The following is a 19,581-nucleotide window of genomic DNA, read 5'->3' as shown; positions in this document are numbered from 1 at the left end:
ATTTGCATGAACTCACTGGTTGAGCATCCCTTATCCAAAAATCTAAAATCCAAAATGCTCCAATGAGCATTTCCTTTGTATGTTATGTCGGTGCTCAAAAAGTTTTGGATTTTGGATATTTCCGCTGTCAGGTTTTGGATTAGGGATGCTCAACCTGTGTGCAACTTTTTAAGAAACTACCAAACTTTTTTCCAAAGTGGTTTACCACTTTACATTCCTATCGTCAGTGTATAAGAAGTTCCAGTTGCCCCTAATCTTCATAAAGTCTTGGTATGGTCAGGTTTTTTTATTATTATTATTATACTTTAAGTTCTGGGATACATGTGCAGAATGAGTAAGTTTGTTACATAGGTACACATGTGCCATGGTGGTTTGCTGCACCCATCAACCCATCATCTAGGTTTTAAGCCCCACGTGTATCAGGTATTTGCCCTAATGCTCTCCCTCCTCTTTCCCCATACCCTCCGACAGGCCCCAGTGTATGATGTTCCCCTCCCTGTGTCCATGTGTTCTCACTGTTCAACTTTTGAGTGAGAACATGTGGTGTTTGCTTTTCTGTTCCTGTGTTAATTTGCTGAGAATGATGGTTTCCAGCTTCATCCACGTCCCTGCAAAAGACATGAACTCATTCTTTTTTATGACTGCACAGTATTCAGTGGTGTATATGGCCACATTTTCTTTATCCAGTCTATCATTATGGGCATTTGGGTTGGTTCCAAGTCTTTGCTATTGTAAATAGTGCTGCAGTAAACATACACGTGCATGTGTCTTCATAGTAGAATGATTTATAATTCTTTGGGTATATACCCAGTAATGGGGTTGCTGGTACTTCTAGTTCTAGATCCTTGAGGATCCTTGAGGAATCGCCACACTGTCTTCCACAATGGTTCAACTAGTTTACACTCCCACCAACAGTGTAAAAGCATTCCTATTTCCCCACATCCTCTCCAACATCTGTTGTTTTCCGATTTTTTTAATGATCGCCATTCTAACTGGCATGAGATGGTCTCTCATTATGGTTTTGATTTGCATTTCTCTAATCACCAGTGATGATGAACTTTTTTTCATTTGTATGTTGACCACATAAATGTCTTCTTTTGAGAAGTGTCTGTTCATATCCTTTGCCTGCTTTTTGAGGGGGTTGTTTTTTTCTTGTAAATTTGTTTAAGCTCCTTGTAGATTCTGGATATTAGTCCTTTGTCAGAGGGTGGATTGCAAAAATTTTCTCCCACTCTATAGGTTGCCTGTTCACTCTGATGATAATTTCTTTTGCTGTGTAGAAGTTCTTTAGTTTAATTAGATCTCATATGTAAATTTTGGCTTTCCTTGCAATTGCTTTTGGTGTTTTAGTCATGAAGTCTTTGCTCATGGCTATGTCCTGAATGGTATTGCCTAAGTTTTCTTCTAGGATTTATGGTTTTAGGTTTTACATTTAAGTCTTTAATCCATCTTGAGTTAATTTTTGTTGTGTGTTTTGTTTTTTGTTTTAATTTTAGACATTCTAATAGGTTTATGTAGTAGTCGTTCATTGTGGTTTTGATTTTTCATTTTCCTAATGGCTAGCTATGTTGAGTATCTTTTCACAAGTTTATTTCTCATCCATAGGTCTTTGGCGAAGTGCCTATGCAAATCTCGTGACCATTTTTATTAGGTTTTTTGTTTTATTATAAATGACTTTCTAGAGACCATCTATTCTGAATACAAGTCTTCTATCAGCAATATGTTTTTCAAATATATTTTCCAAGTATATGTCTTGTCTTTTCATTCTCTTAACAGTATTTTTTGAAGAACAAAAAATTTTAATTTTATAAAGTAATTTATCAACATTTTAAAAATAAATCATGGTTTTGGTGTCACATATAAGAAAGCTTTACTTAACTCAGGTTCATAAAAATTTTGTTTTATGTTTTAGTTTAGAAGATTTATGGTTTTAACTTTTATGTTTATTACCTATTTGAAGTTAATTTTTATATGTGGAATGAACTATGGATCAGAGTGTTTTCTTAACATATAGATATACAATTGTTCCAGTACTGTTTTTTGAAAAAAAACTATTGTTTCTCCACTGAAATGGCTTTACACAAACATCAGTTGTTTATATATGTGTGGCTCTATTTCTGAGTTCTGTTTTGATTCATCTGTCTATCTTGATTTGATACCACACTGTCTGGTTTTGATATAAGAGTAAGGGTAGCCTCATGAAATGAGTTGTGAAATACAGTTTCTGAAAGAATTTCTATATAATGGTTATTATTTCTTTCTTAATTGTTTTTTAGAATACCAATGAAGCCATCTGTGTCTCAAATTTTCTTTATGTGAATGTTTTAAAGTATACTTTCAATTTTTAAGTAAATAAATATAGGGCTATTCTGATTATCTAGTTTTTCTAGAGTGAGCTTTGACAGTTTTTTTCCTTCAAGGAATTTGTCCACTTCATCTAAGTTGTTGAATTTATTAACATAAATTTCCATAAAATTGTCTTACTTTCCTTTTAATATCTACAGAATCTGTAGTGATGTTAATTCATTTATTCCTGATACTGGTAATTTGCATCTTTTCTCTGTTTTTCCTGTCAGGTTGGCTAGCATTTTTTCAGTAAAAGGATAGGTCCCCTTTCTTTCTCTTTGCTAATACTGGAAAAATTAGAATTATTTTTTACCAGTTTAGCAAGAAAAATTTGTGAATCAGTCAATGGGTTTCTTTGCTATCCCTCTCTTTTCTGCAGCAGAATTATTTTCAATTATAGAATTGTTATTTCATTGATGTTTTTATAAAGAAAACCTCATTCATGGATTTTTTTATTGAATTATTTCCTTGTGCAAATAGTAGTAGAGCTGAGATTCCTCAGATGAATTAAAACCTCATGCCTGTCCTTGAGAGGTTGTCAGCTAGTGGGAGAGAATGAGAATGATATGGTAGAGGTCTTTACAAGTTACCCTGTGGAGACAAAGGAAGATGTGATCAGCTCTACTAGGCATGCATATCTTTCCGGAGAGGAAGAGGTAAGAGTTATGGTTGGAAGACGAGTTGGCATTTTATAGACAGATCATGGTGTTTGAAATTGAGGGACTTGCAGGAGCAAGGCACAGAAGTAGAAGGGAGAATGATGAGTATATATCATCAGTCAGGGTTTTTTAGTTGCAAGTGACAGAAGCAGTTCTTGGCTGACTAAACAGATATGGATTTTATTATGATAATGGAAGTTCACAAAATTGCTGGGAGAACTGGATAATCAAAACCACACTGGAGAACAGGCATTATGAGGAAACCCCTGCTGCTCTTGTAATAGGTTCTATGGGAAACCACCACTGCCCGCACAAGTGCCAATGCTGAGCCAGGAACTTGTCCTTGCTACCACATCTGCCCATGAAGTACAGAACTTGCTGCTATCAAACTCAATGACACAGTGGTTTCTACAGTCATCCTTCACCAGATTGTTTACTTCTAAATCACAGTTTTACATGGAGAGTTTCATTGAGCTTAAATTACCTTCACCTATTTATTCAAAGTTTATTCAACAACTCAGGTTCATATTAAGTGCCAGATACCATGTCAAACTCTAGGGATCAGCCTAACAAATAAAGTATCTGCCCTCATAAAGTTTATATTCTAGAGACAGTGGCAAGAGAAGGATAATTTTTTAAAAGAAACAAATAAGTAAATAGTATGTCAGTTAATACTAAGTGCTATGGACAAAAATTTGAAAATAAAGCAGGAAATGAAACATGCCCGGAAGGGAGGGTTGTTGCTCTTTTACAGAGAGTGATCAAGGGAAACATGTATGGGTGATGTATAGTAAAGATATGAAGGAAGTGAAGGAGCAAGCCATGTGGACTTTTGGAGTAAGAGCCTACCAGGCAGAGGGAATAGCGAATGCAGAGGTTCTCTGGTGGGACTTATCTATTGTGACCAAGGATTAGCAAGGAAACTCTGTGTAGCTCCAGTGTAACTGGAGCAGAGAGATCAAAACCAAGAATGGTAAGAGATAAAGCTGAAGATGTGGGGGAGATGGGGAAGCCGTATCATATAGCGCTTCGTTAATCATTGAGAGGACTCTGGCTTTGACTCAGGATGAGATGTGGGAGCCATTCCATTGCAGCGTATTGAACAGACGAGAGTCAGTTCTGACTTGTATTTTAGTAGGATCACCTGGATGCTCTGTTTAGACTATATTTTAACATACCAAAGACAGAATCCAGGGAGCCATTGCAACAATCCAAGTTAGAGTTGAGATGATGGTGTTTTGATCACAGACAACAGTGGTAGTAAAGATGGTGAAAAGTGATAGGCTCTTGGATGTATTCTGAATGTGGTGACCCCACTACACAGGGTTGTGTGTGCATAAGCAGGGAAAGCAAAGATGAAGAGTCAGGTGCAGACTAGATTACAAAATCCCTTGTGTGCCAAGCAAGGGAATTTGCTTTCATCCTCAGGTAATGGGTGCCACTTGCAAATTTTAAGTAGAGATTCATATATCGTATTTTATTTTAGAAAGCTGATTTAGTGGCAGAAGTGAGAATGGAGTTGAAGAGGCCATGTTAGAGGCAGTGAGACCTTTGAGGAGACTAATGTCAATAGCCAGACAAGAAAGGATGAAGAATTTACAGAGACAATAGCTATTTATCTGTGATAGTAGATAGGGGAAAATGGTTGTATATTCATTTTCTGTTACTCTGTAACAATTACCATGAACTTAGTTACTTGAACAACACACATTTATTATTTCATACTTTCTGTGGGCTAAGAGTTCAGTCTTGGCTTAGATGGTTCCTCTGCTTAGAATCTCACAGGGCTGCGGTCAGAACGTTGGCTGGGCTGTGTTCTCATGTGGAAGCTTGGGGCATCTTCCAAGTTCAATAAGGTTGCTGGAGGAATTCATGTATTTGTATCTGAAAGACTGGGGACACTGGTTTCTTGCTGGTTGTTGGCTGGAGGCCACCTTCAACTCCTAGACTCTACTCATAGTTCCTTGTCATATGGACTTTTCTCAACATGGCCCAATACTCCATCAAGCCAACAAGGAGACTCTCTAGAGGAAGTTTGCCAGCAATATGGAGCCTTAGCAATGTAAGGTAATCACAGGAGTAGCATTTTATCATCTTACTTCTTTCTATTCATTAGAAGCAAATCACAAGCCTCACCTACACTCAAGTGGGAAAAATTACACAAGGGGGAAATAAACACCAGAAAATGGATCATCAAAGGCTACGTTGGGATCTATCCAGAATGTTAAGGACACAGAATAGAGAAGACCCAGAGAGTCACTGGACGTGGGTGAGAAGAGGAGGGGGAGAAATACAGGATGACACTCAGCTTTCCTGTTTGTATACTTGGTAGATGATGAGGGCCCTCACCAAGATAAACACAGAAGGAGGAGCTAGTTTGGGGAAATAATGAGTCTTCTCTAATTTGGGAGTATGTTTTATCAAAATATTCTTTATTATAATGAAACAAAATGAATAAAGCTTAGCCATAGGGCCCTATTCCTGTTCTTAAACTTGACTTTCGGCCGGATGCGGTGGCTCATGCCTGTAATCCCAGCACTTTGGGAGGCTGAGGCTGGTGGATCACTTGAGGTCATGAGTTCGAGATCAGCCTGGCCAACATTTCTACTAAACATCTCTACTAAAAAAAAAAAAAAAAAAAAAAAAAAAAAAAAAATTAACCAGGTGTGGTGGTGTGCGCCTGTAATTGCAGCTACTGGAGAGGCTGAGGTGGGAGAATTGCTTGAACCCAGAAGGTGGAGGTTGCAGTGAGCCAAGATTGAGCCACTGCACTCCTGCCTGGGCAACAGGGCGAGACTCCTTCTCAAAAAGAAAGAAACTTGACTGTCATAGTTCATGCCACATGCTATTTTGCTGAGCTAAAAGGGAGTTCCTGACTGTGTCTGACTTTTTGTGCCTACAATGGACTCTTCAAAGCTGGAAGGCTGACCATGGAAATGGTGCGCTTGCAGGAGCTTTTGGGATTACAAGTAAGAAAAACTGTTTATAGAAAATGAGATCATTCAGAAGTACTCAGTGCTTATACGTAACTCACTTATGCAAGTTGCCTTAGAATTTACCTCTTTTCTGTAAAGAAAACATCTTTGTCTGCTTTTGTGGTTACAGACAATGTTTTACTTCAAGTTTCCCAAAGGAGAGGAAGGAGTGAGAGTCAGACAGGAACAGAGGGGAAAAATAAAGACGAAACAATACTTTGTAAAACTAATTACTCAAACACATTTTTGACAAACAGTTGTAAGATCTGGTTGCTGTTGCCAATCTGCCACCAAGAAACCTGATGACTTCATTTGGGCCTCTTAAACCAGCTGCCCCTAAAGCTAGCAAGATCTACCCTTCAGTGTCCACTGATAAATTCATTAATAGCTTAAGTGATTTTAGGAAATTTTTGGAAATTGTGTATGAATGGATGGATTCCATGACGAGGTTATTGAGGTCAAATTGTATGTGGCTAGGCATTGCCAGGCAAGTCTAAGAGATTAAATTCAATTATTTTGGGGGACTCAAGTATTGAGGAAATGACTATGTAGCTGGTTAGGAAAAAATAATTTAGAAAGTCCTGTTTTCAGGTACACTGAATGACTGCATTCCTTTCCAGGCCTTTCTTGCATCTACTAGTTGTCAGAGGAAGCCTGTGGTTGTCACTGAAGGAGCCCATTTGTCATAGATAGTTCCTGTTGAGTCTCTTAGTCCACTTACTTTTCAATGAGCTGCACCCAGGAGAGCCCTCCCACAAAACCAGGTTAGGCTGATTCTGTCAGGTGGAAATTTTTTAATGGTAAATGGCAGAAAACCCAATCTAAAATCACTTACGCTACTAAGGAATTTACTAGTGTACACTGAAGAGTAGACCTTGCTAGCATTAGGGGCCCAAATGAAGTCAACAGTTTTCTTGGTGGCTAGAGGGCAATTGCAGCCAGACCTTATACCTTCTTATCATCAAGCCCAGCAGCTTAGACTTTTTTCTCCCAAAGCTGAGCATTCATCATTGTCCTCTCATTGGCCTAGAAGGAGTCACATACCTCCTCTGCATTAGTCACTATGATCACAGGAATGCAATTACTCTAATTTGGGTAAGACCAATTAAGGCTCATCCTGTTTATGGGCATCAACTCTACCCAAAGGACATGGTTTCCCAAAGGAAATATGGGTGCAGTTTTGGACTAGAAGTAGAGTAAGTGAATGTTGAGTGGCAAACACAAGAGAAATTAATCTTCACCCCATAAAGAGTCCTTTTAATTGGGCCAGTAATTTTTTTACATGCAGCATGATTGCCACTGAATGGAAATCTTTCTATGTCCACTTGTACACCTTACACCTGACTTTCCCCACTGCAGCCCCCTGCCCCCACCCTCCCTGTTACCCTCACATGGTTTGACTGAAAGCTCTGGTCGGGAGAGGCTCAGAAATATTTTATCAGTTTGAGTGTAGGCAAAACCTCAGATCAATAAGGGAAGAAAGCCCATGTCATACACTTAAAGGGAGAGAAGAGCCTCCAGATATAATAATCCACTGGGCACCATCAATTAATTTATGAATTAGAGGTTTTAAAGTGCATTCTCCTTACGAGAGAGAGATGAGGCGATATGGGAGTGCTTGTGAGGGATCCTCAGTGAATTAGGTCTGAAAAGAGGAGTTCTATATTTGGATGGTAAAAGAAAGGGAATTAGAAATTTGGGTGGATGCAAGAAGGAACCATGAGGGTTCAGAAAAACCTCTAGTGCTACCAGGGAAGTTTCATTCAGTTGTGTGTTTCATAAGCAATACCAATAGTATAAATAGACTTTTGCTCCTTCACACTAGCCCTTTTGCTTCTTTTGTGGTATTTTTCTTCTATCATATTTGGCTTAAATACCACCTCATTCCAGTGCTTCCCTTCCTCCATTCCCTCCCCAAGCCTTTTTCCTGATGTCTACTAAAAGGCCCCACATCTGATATTAACCTAAAACTTCCTTGATTTCTTAAAGTTAGTTATTCATTAACAGAACCTAAATTACTGGTTGTTAGGCAAATCCAATTCTTTCAAACTACAGATCTGCTCAGAGAAATCTGTAAATCTAGTGTAGAAATCAGTGAAGCTTTGTGCCAATTGTTAGGTCTAAGCAGAAGTTTGGGAGAGAGAAGAGAAGTTACTCATTTGCCCGATTCCGCACGGTGAGTCCATGGGGAGGGAATGAAGTGTACCACTGGCTTGACAAGCAGCTCAGGGAGACGCGGCTGCAGCCCACAGGACTGGGCAGCAGCTGCAAGACTGCCTCTGAGCATGGTCATGGGTCCCAGCTGCAGTGCTCTAAAGATCAAGGATTTTGCCTTCTATTTTCTATGACCAGAGATTCCTGTGCAAAGAGGTATGGCTCTCTTCTTTCATGTCCTTTTGTTCAGCAAAAACAAAAGCTAATTAAAGTAAATGTCAGAGGCTGCAGAGAGGCAAAGAGTGGGAGATAGGAGAAAGGAGCTGAGAAACTTCCAGGGGCTGGCTGATTATGCAGATAAAGCACATTTGGGAGCTGTGTGTCTAGCCATGTATGCAGGCATTTTGGTTATTAGGGTAAAAATGCCACTTCACTGTGGGTTATTAAAACATGTCTCTAGGCCTCAGGAGCAGAAAGCTGTGCTTCTAGATTCATATTATGTGCATTTTTGTTTTACTCTGTAATAATCTAGTCTCATTTCTATTTTATACTTTTGTTTACCTCAATCAACATTTTGCAACCAGCAAAGAAACTGGCTCTGCCTACGAATTTTCAAAGAAAATTAAATACTGTAGCATCATTACAGTCAGTGGGTTGAACAGGGTCACCATTGCTGTTTGTTTTTGCTGCCGTTTTTTCCTTTGGTGTTTCAGATGTCTTACGAATCATAATTAAATCTAACCACTTTTTAATTCTTTCAGATACACACTTAAATTGCTGTAGTAATCAATGATTGGATTAAACGACATTTATATATTTTCGATTTAGAAAGCAGAAAAAATACTTAGAGAAATATTTAAGTTGGTCATATAGATATTTAGTATACGAAACTTAAATGTAAATGAAGATACATTTAACATTGAGTTTTCCATGTAGTTTGAGAGTTTGGGTACATTATCTGGAAGAACAAACCCACAGAATTTGAATTAGGATTTTTCAGCAAGATTTGTATTATTCCAGAGCAAAAATGACCTGCAAAGTCAAAATTTACAGGTGAAAATGAATACACTATAAAACTATGACAAGTCACAAAAGCCTTGATTTGGGAAAGCTTATTAGACTTGAAGATAAGTATTGCTCATTCTTTTTGAAGGAAATGTTTCCTATTTGTGTTTTAATAAGTTGAAATACATAATCAAAATTAAGTCATTTTTTGGGCTCTTGACTAAATAGGTCACCAAACCTATTTTTTTCATGTACTTATGAAATAAGCCTGCTACAAACTTTGATTGTATGCACTCTAGCAAAAAGACAGGGCTGAGTCCTTTAGCATCGCTTGGAATAAGCCAGCCTCAGAGGCTTTCAGTAGAAGTGAACTGTAGCAGCATGCCACAGCCAAGGAAGCCCAGAGACATCCAGGGAACAATAGACATCTTGTGGGAAGGGCTGAAATGTATGCAGCCAATTCCCATGGGAACTCCTGTAGTCCTTTCACGCGGTGTGAAAAAGATGCTCCTTCAAAAGAATCTTTAATCCTTTCTTTCAAGGGAAAAATCTGAGAACTTTATTGAAAGTTTCTAGAGCCCAAATATGTCTCAGATTGTTAATGAGCATTTTTAATACAAGTGAATAAAACAAAAATGTTTTGATGCAGAGTAATGTAGTCTAAAGCATAATGTAAACAAATATTGCCGTTCTAGAGTTTTCTGAAGTGAGGAAACCAGGGTATAGCCTAACCTAAGTTGTAAGCTAGAGACTGAATTCTTCAGAATAAGTTGGTTTCTTGAGTTAATTATGGTGACTGAAATCTCCCCCAAGAGTTTCAATTATTCTACAGGCAGTGTCCCAATAGTGTGGTGATTAAGTCCTCCGGTTCACGTATATTTTCATTTAGCAGAATCTACAGATGCATAATAGAGTAAGCCACTAATGTTTTATTAGTGGGCATTGAGTGTAGGTCACCTTGAAAAGTAGTAAAGTAAGTAGCTAGAGCCCTGGACGGGCACTCCTTTCTCACTAACAAACATGAGAAGGAGTTCTACACTTCCATGGAAAACTCAGGTGTTTGGATTACCCAGCCACAAAAAGTTTGAGATACATTGTATCCTGGCCCATTTCTACTCTGTAAAAACACTCACTGTTATTGTTCAACCTTGGTGGGGGTAGGATCACGGTAAAACTATCTCTCCAGGAAACAAGATAAGGTTACCAAAATCAACAGGGACACTTTCAAGAGAGTGAAGTTTACAGATGAAAAGTGAACAACCCAGAGGTAAGGACAGGATGACTAAGATAGGGAAAGGACAACAAAGATATAAATATGGCACAAATGGAAACAACCTAAACATGTTTAGCTCTGTGAACTCAATTTGGTGAACAGTACAGTTGTGTATTAATTTTTAAAAGGTATGGCATGGGGATGTGTTAACTGGTGGACCATCTATAGGAATAATAGTACTCCTAAGGATATGAATGCTGATACTTCTTCTATGGTTGTCATATGCCAGGTTCTGTGTTGAATGTTTTACATCATCTCCTTAAACCTCCCAACAACCCATATCACAATCGTCAGGAGCAAAGGAGGAACTCCAGGCTCAGGGAGTCTAATTAACCTGCCCACATTTACACTGCAGATAATGACATAGCTGAGTTTGGAACCCAGTTGAGTCTGGGTTCCCATACTCTTATCACTCTGCTCTTCTTACTGGAGTCCCATAGAGTGTCTAATTCAGGACTCTACACCCTTTAAAAAAATAAAACTGTATAAAAATCTAGGGATTAAAAATCAGTAATAAGGAATAAAGGATTAAAAGGGAAGGCTAAAGCATTATCATCTATTCCATTAAAAGAGGAGCCTTCATTAGTATCTTGTAAATTAGAAAACTACTAATGAAAAAATACAGCTACTCATGAATGACTGGATTCTTGATTTTTATAAAGGGATTCTTCAAGGGGATAGTTCTCCAAATGTGGATGTCATAAAAATATGATTGATCACCAACTGTCTAGGCAGATTTATGAGGTCGTTCTCCTGGAACACATGACCTGTTTTAACTGTGGCCACCCTGACCACACCCTTTGAGTAGACACATCACACCCTTTCAGTGAGCACAAAGATGAGATTATCTGCAGGATAGCTGCCTGTAGGCATTGCCAGAAGAGAGATGATTTGATAGCTATAAATCTACCACAGGAACAGATGATTTACGGGTCGAGAAGAATGCAGTTTTAAAAACCTTGCTTTTTAAAGTGCACTGTTAACTAAAGAATAAAGGGGCCGGGCGCGGTGGCTCAAGCCTGTAATTCCAGCACTTTGGGAGGCCGAGATGGGCGGATTACGAGGTCAGGAGATCGAGACCATCCTGGCTAACACGGTGAAACCCCGTCTCTACTAAAAAAACACAAAAAATGAGCCCGGCGTGGTGGCGGGTGCCTGTAGTCCCAGCTACTCGGGAGGCTGAGGCAGGAGAATGGCGTGAACCCGGGAGGCGGAGCTTGCAGTGAGCTGAGATCTGGCCACTGCACTCTAGCCTGGGCGACAGAGCGAGACTCCGTCTCAAAAAAAAAAAAAAAAAAAAAAAAAGAATAAAGGAAGTTTCCAGTGCCTTTTTCTCCATCGGAGTGTCAGTAGATTAAGCAGGATAAACCTTTTTCCTGAGTGTTGCTGCAATATTTAAAAGTACAAATCCAGTATACCTGGTCCACGTGGATTTTTATGAAAAGCTTTCCAGCAAATAACGAAAAAAAGAGAGTATGTATGTTGTGAAGTTTGTTCTGTTTCTTAGCAATTTCCCGCATACTTAAACTTTCAACAATATTACTCTAGAAGCAGAGCAAAGGGATACTTTCTTTAGGAGGTGACCCTTACTGGAGGAACACTCAGTTTCCAAAACGTATGTGAAATCTCAGGGAGAGGGAAGTGTTAATGAAGCTGCAGTTCTCTTCTCCTCCCCTGGGGCTGGGAGAGGTGGCTCCCTACAGCCATTCCGTTCACCTGCTTGAGTTCCTGTTGAAAATTGTTTCCTGCGTGGCTCGCCCCCGCCCCCCATTCTTCCCTGGGAAAGTATAGATTTTCACGAACACAGGGAGTTCTGTTTTCTCTGTTAAAAACAACTCTCCTTTACTGGGGCAGGCTTTGTGTTTCACCCAAGGAAACAGAGCATTGCACTGGGAAGTAACTCCGCTGGGTGAGGTGCAGCCTGTCACCTGACCGGTCTCTGGGGCTGCCGGTGGCATCAGGCTGCATTCCTTGAATTCTTCCACCCGGCACCGGCTCCGCAATGAACAACTTCAGGTTCACTGAGCTGAGCGGATTCCACTCGCTGTGCCCTCGGAGCCTGCCTGAATCTCCCGCCCAGCCTCAAACCATGCAGCTGAGTAACTGCAAGGGCGCCTTTGAGGAGTAGCACGCAGGTAAAGTCGAGTTTGCGCGGGACAGCTGTGACTCCCTGAAATGTGCCGTGTTTGGGGCCGTCATTTCTGTTTTTGTGGTTTCTGTTTCTCCTTACAGAAAGCTGATTCGCCAGCAAATACCTGTAAAAAAAAAAAAAAAAAAAAAAACTAAATAAGGAGAAGGTGGGCCTCAGATTAGAACCCCTTAAAGATTAGGGAAAGAAATTATGAAAGAAGCAAATTAAAGGCAGTAAAAATTGTATAAACCGGTTTTTAAAATCATTCACAAAGTATGAAATTTTGGAGTCTGGCCTACCTGAATGTGAATATTGGCTGTGTGTGTAACCTTGGGCATAATACTTAACCTCACTGGTCCTGTTTCCTCTTAGGTGGTAATATCTACCTGCAGAGTTGATGGGAGAACTAAGAGAAGCATCTAGTGTCTAGTAAAAAGGTTGATGTGTAGAAAGTATTTGCGTCTGTGCACATATGTGCATGTGTGTATATGGTGTGCTTGTGTGTATATGGTGCATGTATATGTACACATGCACACAGGCCACAGGACTATGACATTCATAAGGGTAGGGAGTTTCTCAGAACATGAGGTAGAATTTGATCTGGCTCTGACCTTCCCTGCTATTGCAAAAAGACCAGCAGGAGAAGCCAGACACCTGAGCAAAATATTAATGAAAGCTGCTGAAAAATAAATAATGTGCCTTGCCAGTCCTTATCTAGGAAGGGATGTGCAGCATGTGGAGGTACTCACTGAATGAGAGCTGATGGGAAGAGAGGCAGCTCAATAATAATTATCTCACACAGTCATGAATACAACTATCCTGGGAGACCAGCTGCCTTCAATCCTAACTTGGCAACTTACTCTTCAAGTGCCTCTTGAAGGCTGGTGGTTACTTTCCTCTCTAAACATCAGTTTTTATTGCATTGAATTGTCATAAGAATTAAGTGGCTCAGTATGTGGGAAGCACTGAGGTAAGTACCTGACACATGGCAAACACCCACCAAATGTCAGTTGTGCCATTATTTTATAAAGGACTCCATTACGCATTATCACCTGTGACCCTCAAAACACCCTGATGAAACAGACGAGGTGTTTATTAGCCCCATTTTGCAAATAAGAAAACCAAGGCTCAAGAAAGGAAAAAAAAAAAACATGAACTAAAGGTCCCATAATCACAGAGTAGCTGAGCTGGGACTTGACCCTCGGTTCCTAGATGAGCAGATGACTTAGTATGAACTCAGCACAAGTGCATTGAATGAAATCTGTAAAAATCTTAGTTATCCTAAAGGTGCTTCTCAAATGCCATTTCCTCCATGAAGCTATTCATTATCATCTTCCCCTGGAAGTGACTTCTCTCTCCCTTGTACTTCCCCAAACTTCTTTTTGTGTTATCCAGGAGATTTTTCTTGGTCACTCCCATATCGTAGAAGGTGTTTTGAAGATCACTGTTGAAAATGTGCAAAGGAGTCCTTTGTAAAATAATGTGCAAGTTCCACCTCTCCCCACTCCACCCCTAGGTTTGTGTAAGCTTTCCTGTATGGCTGTGTGTTAAACAACTTGATGTTTCTGTTTAGGGCCCAAAGCAATGTTTTGCATGCGATGGGCCCTCCAGAGTAACAGCTGAAGTTGGAAGCATGAATGTGGGACTCCACACCAGGTGTCACGTAAATGTGAAGTGTGCAGAAAGAGCCCAGGAAAAGCCTGGGGGTGCTCCTCTGTACCAGCATGTATTTCTGCTCCTTCTTGGAGCTCCTGAGCATCTATGACTGGGGCAGCTGAATGTACTTCATGGAGTGCCACATGTCCAACAAACTGACAGGTCAGGTGAAGTCATTTCCATCCAGTTTTCCTGAATATTATTTTACTGAGACTCTTGTCACTGTAAATATCTGAGCCTGGGAGGAAAATGTGTTAAGAGAAAAATGTAGGAAAACACTGTGCCGATTTTTCTTAGAGATATTGTGATTCACTCTTCCACATTTCCCAGGGTGCAAACTACTTTGCAGTACCTCACTCTGTGCTCCACCTGCCTCTGAAAGCTTACCACTCTCCTTTGCTCTTCCTCCAAGCATCTTCTCCTTGTGACTCTCTTGCTCTCTGGTTGCTCTAAATCCCAGGGCATAGAATGGGCAAGGATTCAGGAGCAGTATAGAAGGGGACAGGAATTTATTTCATTGCTTAATAACCCTGCTCACACCTTCATCACTAAATATTAATAATGCTCTGAGGACCTTTACTCCTTACAGTAGCTTCACATCTTACATGGAGTCAATATTTCATAATGGTAATGAACTTGGAATCTAGCACTACTGGGGTCTCTGAATTCAAATTCCAGCTCTCCAGCTTGGTAGCTGCATGACTTTAGCAGTTACTTAACTACCTCAGGTTGCTCACCTACAAAGTGGGGATGATATATCTTCATATAGTTACGAGGATTAGATGAGTTAATATTTACAAAGTGTTTATGCCTGGTACATAGATAAAGGCATGTAAGTATCAGGCTTCATTTTTCAAAAGCTGGTAGATAGTACAAAAATTGCATATAGGCAGTATTTTCCTTAAAATCCCTATGACTCATGAATTGTACCACTTAGAATACTACAGGTAGCTTATTTAGTTGAGTGTCTAATTAAAGATTTGGCTTGTATTTAGAGGCCATGTTGTGTGAAGAGTATGTGTCTTTAAACTTGCATTCAACACGAAGAGGTGCTCTCAAACAATAGCTCAGAGGAGAGGGCTGAGACTACCCAAGGGAACAACAGATTCTCCTCTCCCTTTTCACACTCTTTCTGACAAACACATTCAGAGTAAAATGCTAGGCAGAATTGCCTATTGCTTATATTAAATAACTCACTCTTGGCTCTCACTAAGCATGTGGCTGCATTTGTAAGTTACCCACATGTATGAGGTGATTCCCCTCTACTGTAAACTGTGAGGGAAGCGCACTGGACTGAAATCAGGAGACTATCCTTGCCACAGCTATTATGGGGCCTTGGGGAAGTCATTAAACCTCACTGCCCATTAAATGATTACTAAGGTCTCTACCAGTGCAAATGGTCTGTGATTTTATTAGGCCCAGAAGGGAGCTGATGAGAATAATCAGATGTCTAATTTGTGCCTTTGGTCTCCTCTCTATAGACTGTTAATTAGGTGAAAAATATAGTGGGACTTTATTATTTCAACTGGAATAGAGGGAGGGTTGCCTGATCTCAAAGCCCTCCTTTTAGCCTTCATGGCAAGGCTATCATGTTCATTTAAGTGTTCAAGTTCATCTTCATGTTCAGTAGAGATTTATCTAATGCCATTCTCCTAAGCAGCATCCTTTATTTTATTACTACTTGATTATAGAGTACGTAGGAGTAGGGTAAGTACTGAGGACACCTTTTTGACTGACAGAGGGGGGAACTTCTCCTGTTAGCATAGCAAGGCAGCCCAACCAAGAGGGTAAGCACTGGTTTCTGTGTCCAGGTTCTGGAAGAAAGGGTTCTAGGAAGTGGGTCTAGGAGATGTTTCCTATGCTCCCTCTTTTCCTTTTGTTCTCCCTTTCTGTTTGATTCCCATGAGAATCTGTTTGAGGAAAATCTGGCAAGTGTTAGGCATGATTATTGTTTGTCCTTGTGACATGGAGAGAAGAGAAGGATATAGAAAGGAGAAAAGTGTGGGGCTCATGTTGACTTTTAAAGTTCGAATTAAATTCTGGAGAAACCTAGTAATTTTTGACAAGACTTTTTGAGACAAAAACAAAGAAAGAGCTCATTTAAAGATCATTAAGCCGGAATCTATTACTCCAGGCACATGTTTCCAAGCTTCTTTTTTCTCTCTCTCCGCTGGACACCGAGTTCACATTCTGAGCTTATGCCATTCTGCCAGGGGCTATATTGTGTCATTTGTTTCCCTTGCAGAGAGTGTCAATGAAGACCTCAAAGTCTGGAGAAAAATGATCTTTCATGGAATAAGAAGTATACCTCCTGCTACATGTTTTTGTCTTACTGACCTCTGATACCTGAAACACATGGCTCTGGGTCTGTAGAAAGTCAACTGATCAAACTCCTCCTCACCATGCATCAACTGTTCAGACTGGTTTTGGGACAAAAAGATCTTTCACGAGCTGGGGACCTCTTCTCCTTAGATGACTCTGAGATTGAAGACAGCCTGACAGAAGCTTTGGAGCAAATTAAGATAATTAGCTCATCCTCCGTAAGTAAACTGGTTTACAGACTACATCTCTGAAATGGCCTATCCTAGAGCTAGAGATTTGTACATATCCTGGCAGAAGAATCTTTGCAGGGGAAAGAGGAAATACCACTAATATGGGTCTTTCTTAACTCTGCTCTGTGGTTTTGTTGGCATCTAAGAAATAACAGTAGGGAAGTCATGGCTTAGCGGGGGCAGTTAGATTGTCTTTTGCCCACTCACAAAGACCAGAATTCTGAAAATTGCAGACCAAGGTGGAATTCTCACAAAAATATTATTTAGGGGCTATTTTTATTTCCTTGAAATGACACTGAGAGGAGAGGGAGCAAATCCAGGGAAAAGCAGACCTGCAGAGCAGCACAATAGCATCGGTAAACAAGAGCAGGGTGTGTGGGGGAGGCTGAATAATGAAAGAAGGCAGGATGACACTTCCTGCCACGCAGGTAATATGAGACAAGGACAACAATCGCTCGGCTGCCAGAAGTGACAGTTGCCCAGGGCTTGATAACGCTGATTCTGTTTACTTCTGTAGTGTCTCTATTTTTTATCTTTCTCTTGCTTCTTTTTCTACCCACCCACACCCCTGCTCCCTGGACCCGCCATTTAATTCCACCCACCCATTATTAGTCCCCAGTGTGATCAGACAGATGTAAAACCTCCCATCAATCCTTGCATTCCTTTGCTTCTCTTCAATGTCAAGATTATGAATTCTGAAAGCACTTCCCAAAGGGGATGGATGTGGAGTGCCCAGTGTGCTTTCATGTTGACCGTCTTGATTATACTTGGACCCTCCACGAGACTGGTCCCACTTCAAAGGCCTGGGGCCACCAGGCATCCACCCACATCCTCCCAGCTCAGCAGTGTTTGCCAACACTTGGCACAGACACCCATTGGGAAGAGGAAAGTGGTGGGGCTCAAGCCATACAATACTGAACTGGCAAATGTGTGTGTATTTCAGAAACAACAGCGCTCTTCCATGTTACAAAGAAGACATATTTGAAAGGTATACTGGCAACCTATGCAGCCTCCTCTTCAAGCCTATTTTCTCTTGCTGGCTGCCATTAACATCCCGAACTCCCCCCAGTGACCAATGAAGTCACTGCTCAAAAAACTCTTCTTTTTCTCAGGTAACGTCTTTGATGGCAATTACTCATCCACATCTTTTCCAGAACATTAATCAACTTAGTTTGACTCAAAGCACAACATGTTCCTGGTACATTTTCATTTTCTGGGTAAGATTTTTGTCCTGTTTTCAGAAGCCCGTTCTTTCACAGTCCTCTGCAAATAAATTGGCTGAAAATTACACTGGGTTTTCATCTTCTTAATAGGAAAGCAAAACAAAACAGAAATCAAAGATCACATAGGTTCCCTAAAGCCTACTTCCACTAGAGGTCACTAGTGGCCAGTTATTTGTTTTGTTTCCATCATTATTTCTTTTGTTTCCATAATTGCTTGTTTCACAGACATCAAATTCAGAATTTTAGGACTGGTGACTCAGTTCTATTATATAGCTCCACTGGTTAACTATTAAGGCTGGCAGGTCCCTTGTCATTAGGATCATCGTCCATTCCTTAAGCTGTCCAAATAGCATCTCACTCTACCAGGAGTTCTGGAGAGCCAGTTGTTGTGTCTTCTTCATCTACTAACTTTTACCGCATCTGACTTCTTCCATTTCTATATCTGTAACCCCTTCATGGAGCAGAAGAAAAATAGTAGCTTCTAATTTATATATATCAAGTTTGATGTTACCAATGCCAGCAGCTCCTTATCTTCCTTTTCTGATTAGCACATGGAACCACCATGCCTGCTCTATGGCTTACTTCCCTGTTAGCTGTGTCCCATCCTTCTCTCAGATCCAGCCCCAGCTATTCCTCTCTAGGCCTTTCCTAATGACCTTGGATCTCAGTAATCAATTCCACTTCTCAGTTTCTCTTCAGAAATGTAGAACAGGAAGGAATCTTCTAAATTGCCTTTTCCAACTTCCAGCACAGAAGATTGCTGAAAAATAGGTGGCTTCTCCTGCACTTGCAGTGATGAGAATATGCTGGGTTTCTAATATTGTTACCTGCTCCTCAGTTCCCTTTGGTAAATTGTCCCTTTCCGTTGCATGAAGCCTTGATGGCATCTCCATCAAGGTTACCTACCATGAGTGCCCACTACCCTTCCCTATCAGGGGTAGGGGAGAGAAGAGGTGAGACACATGGCCCAAGCTTGAAAATCAGAAGTTTTTCCCCAGTAATTTTAAGAAAGATATCAGCAGAGGGTGATTTATCATGAGGACGGTGCCCTAAAGAAACAATACTTTACTTCCTCCCCCTCCATCATTGTAGCTGCCTTGATCACTGTTCCTTTTAAGGCCTGGTCCTTTACTTTCTCCTTCAAATATGGGGGCCACCTCTTATCTTCTTATTATTGCTATTATTATTATTATTTGCTGTACTTATTCAGACTTTTTCTGTTGCTTATGATCAAAGAACCTGACAAAGAGATAGCTGTTTCATTGTTGGGAGTTCAAATGGTTAACATGTTCCTCTGCTTAGCCAGATGAAATCTTACTTTGTACTTTCTAACTGTTGTCTCTGTTCTGGTCTCTGCCCCCAACAATCAAAAGAGTCTACCCTCCATTTCTACAAGAAAAACTTTAAACCTTTTGAAGATAAGCACCAGGCTTCACCTCTGGCTTATCTCCTCCCAGCTAAACATCTTAGTGTTTTTGGGTTTTTCCATGAAAAAGAAGGAGCCTGTGTCAGGGAAAGGTTACACCACCTCATGTTGTAGCCCTCAATTGTCAGATCTGGAAAACTCAATTTTGTTGGTACCTGAGAAATGCTATCCAAATCATGCT

At 40.3% G+C, this 19,581-nt stretch overlaps 1 protein-coding gene across 3 annotated transcripts in view; it reads left to right on the top strand.

Moving 5' to 3' along the window:
* Window positions 1-8,000: 8,000 nt before the first annotated feature.
* Window positions 8,001-19,581, top strand: part of VEPH1 (ventricular zone expressed PH domain-containing 1) — a 45,617-nt gene continuing 34,036 nt past the window's right edge. For 2 of the 3 annotated variants that reach the window (XM_011976459.1, XM_011976461.1), the window contains exons 1-3: window positions 8,053-8,156; window positions 12,286-12,547; window positions 16,445-16,739. In XM_011976459.1, the coding sequence (XP_011831849.1) occupies window positions 16,602-16,739 (138 nt within the window). In that variant the 5' untranslated portion in view covers window positions 8,053-8,156; window positions 12,286-12,547; window positions 16,445-16,601. Of the gene's footprint in view, window positions 8,157-12,285; window positions 12,548-16,444; window positions 16,740-19,581 lie in introns of all 3 variants that reach the window. The other variant, XM_011976460.1, reaches the window with a different exon arrangement.

Source organism: Mandrillus leucophaeus, unplaced genomic scaffold (assembly GCF_000951045.1).
Source record: "Mandrillus leucophaeus isolate KB7577 unplaced genomic scaffold, Mleu.le_1.0 Scaffold1665, whole genome shotgun sequence".
Classification (NCBI taxonomy): domain Eukaryota; kingdom Metazoa; phylum Chordata; class Mammalia; order Primates; family Cercopithecidae; genus Mandrillus; species Mandrillus leucophaeus.
The sequence above is the reverse complement of the archived record's forward strand: the minus strand, read 5'-3'. Positions and strand labels throughout refer to the sequence as shown.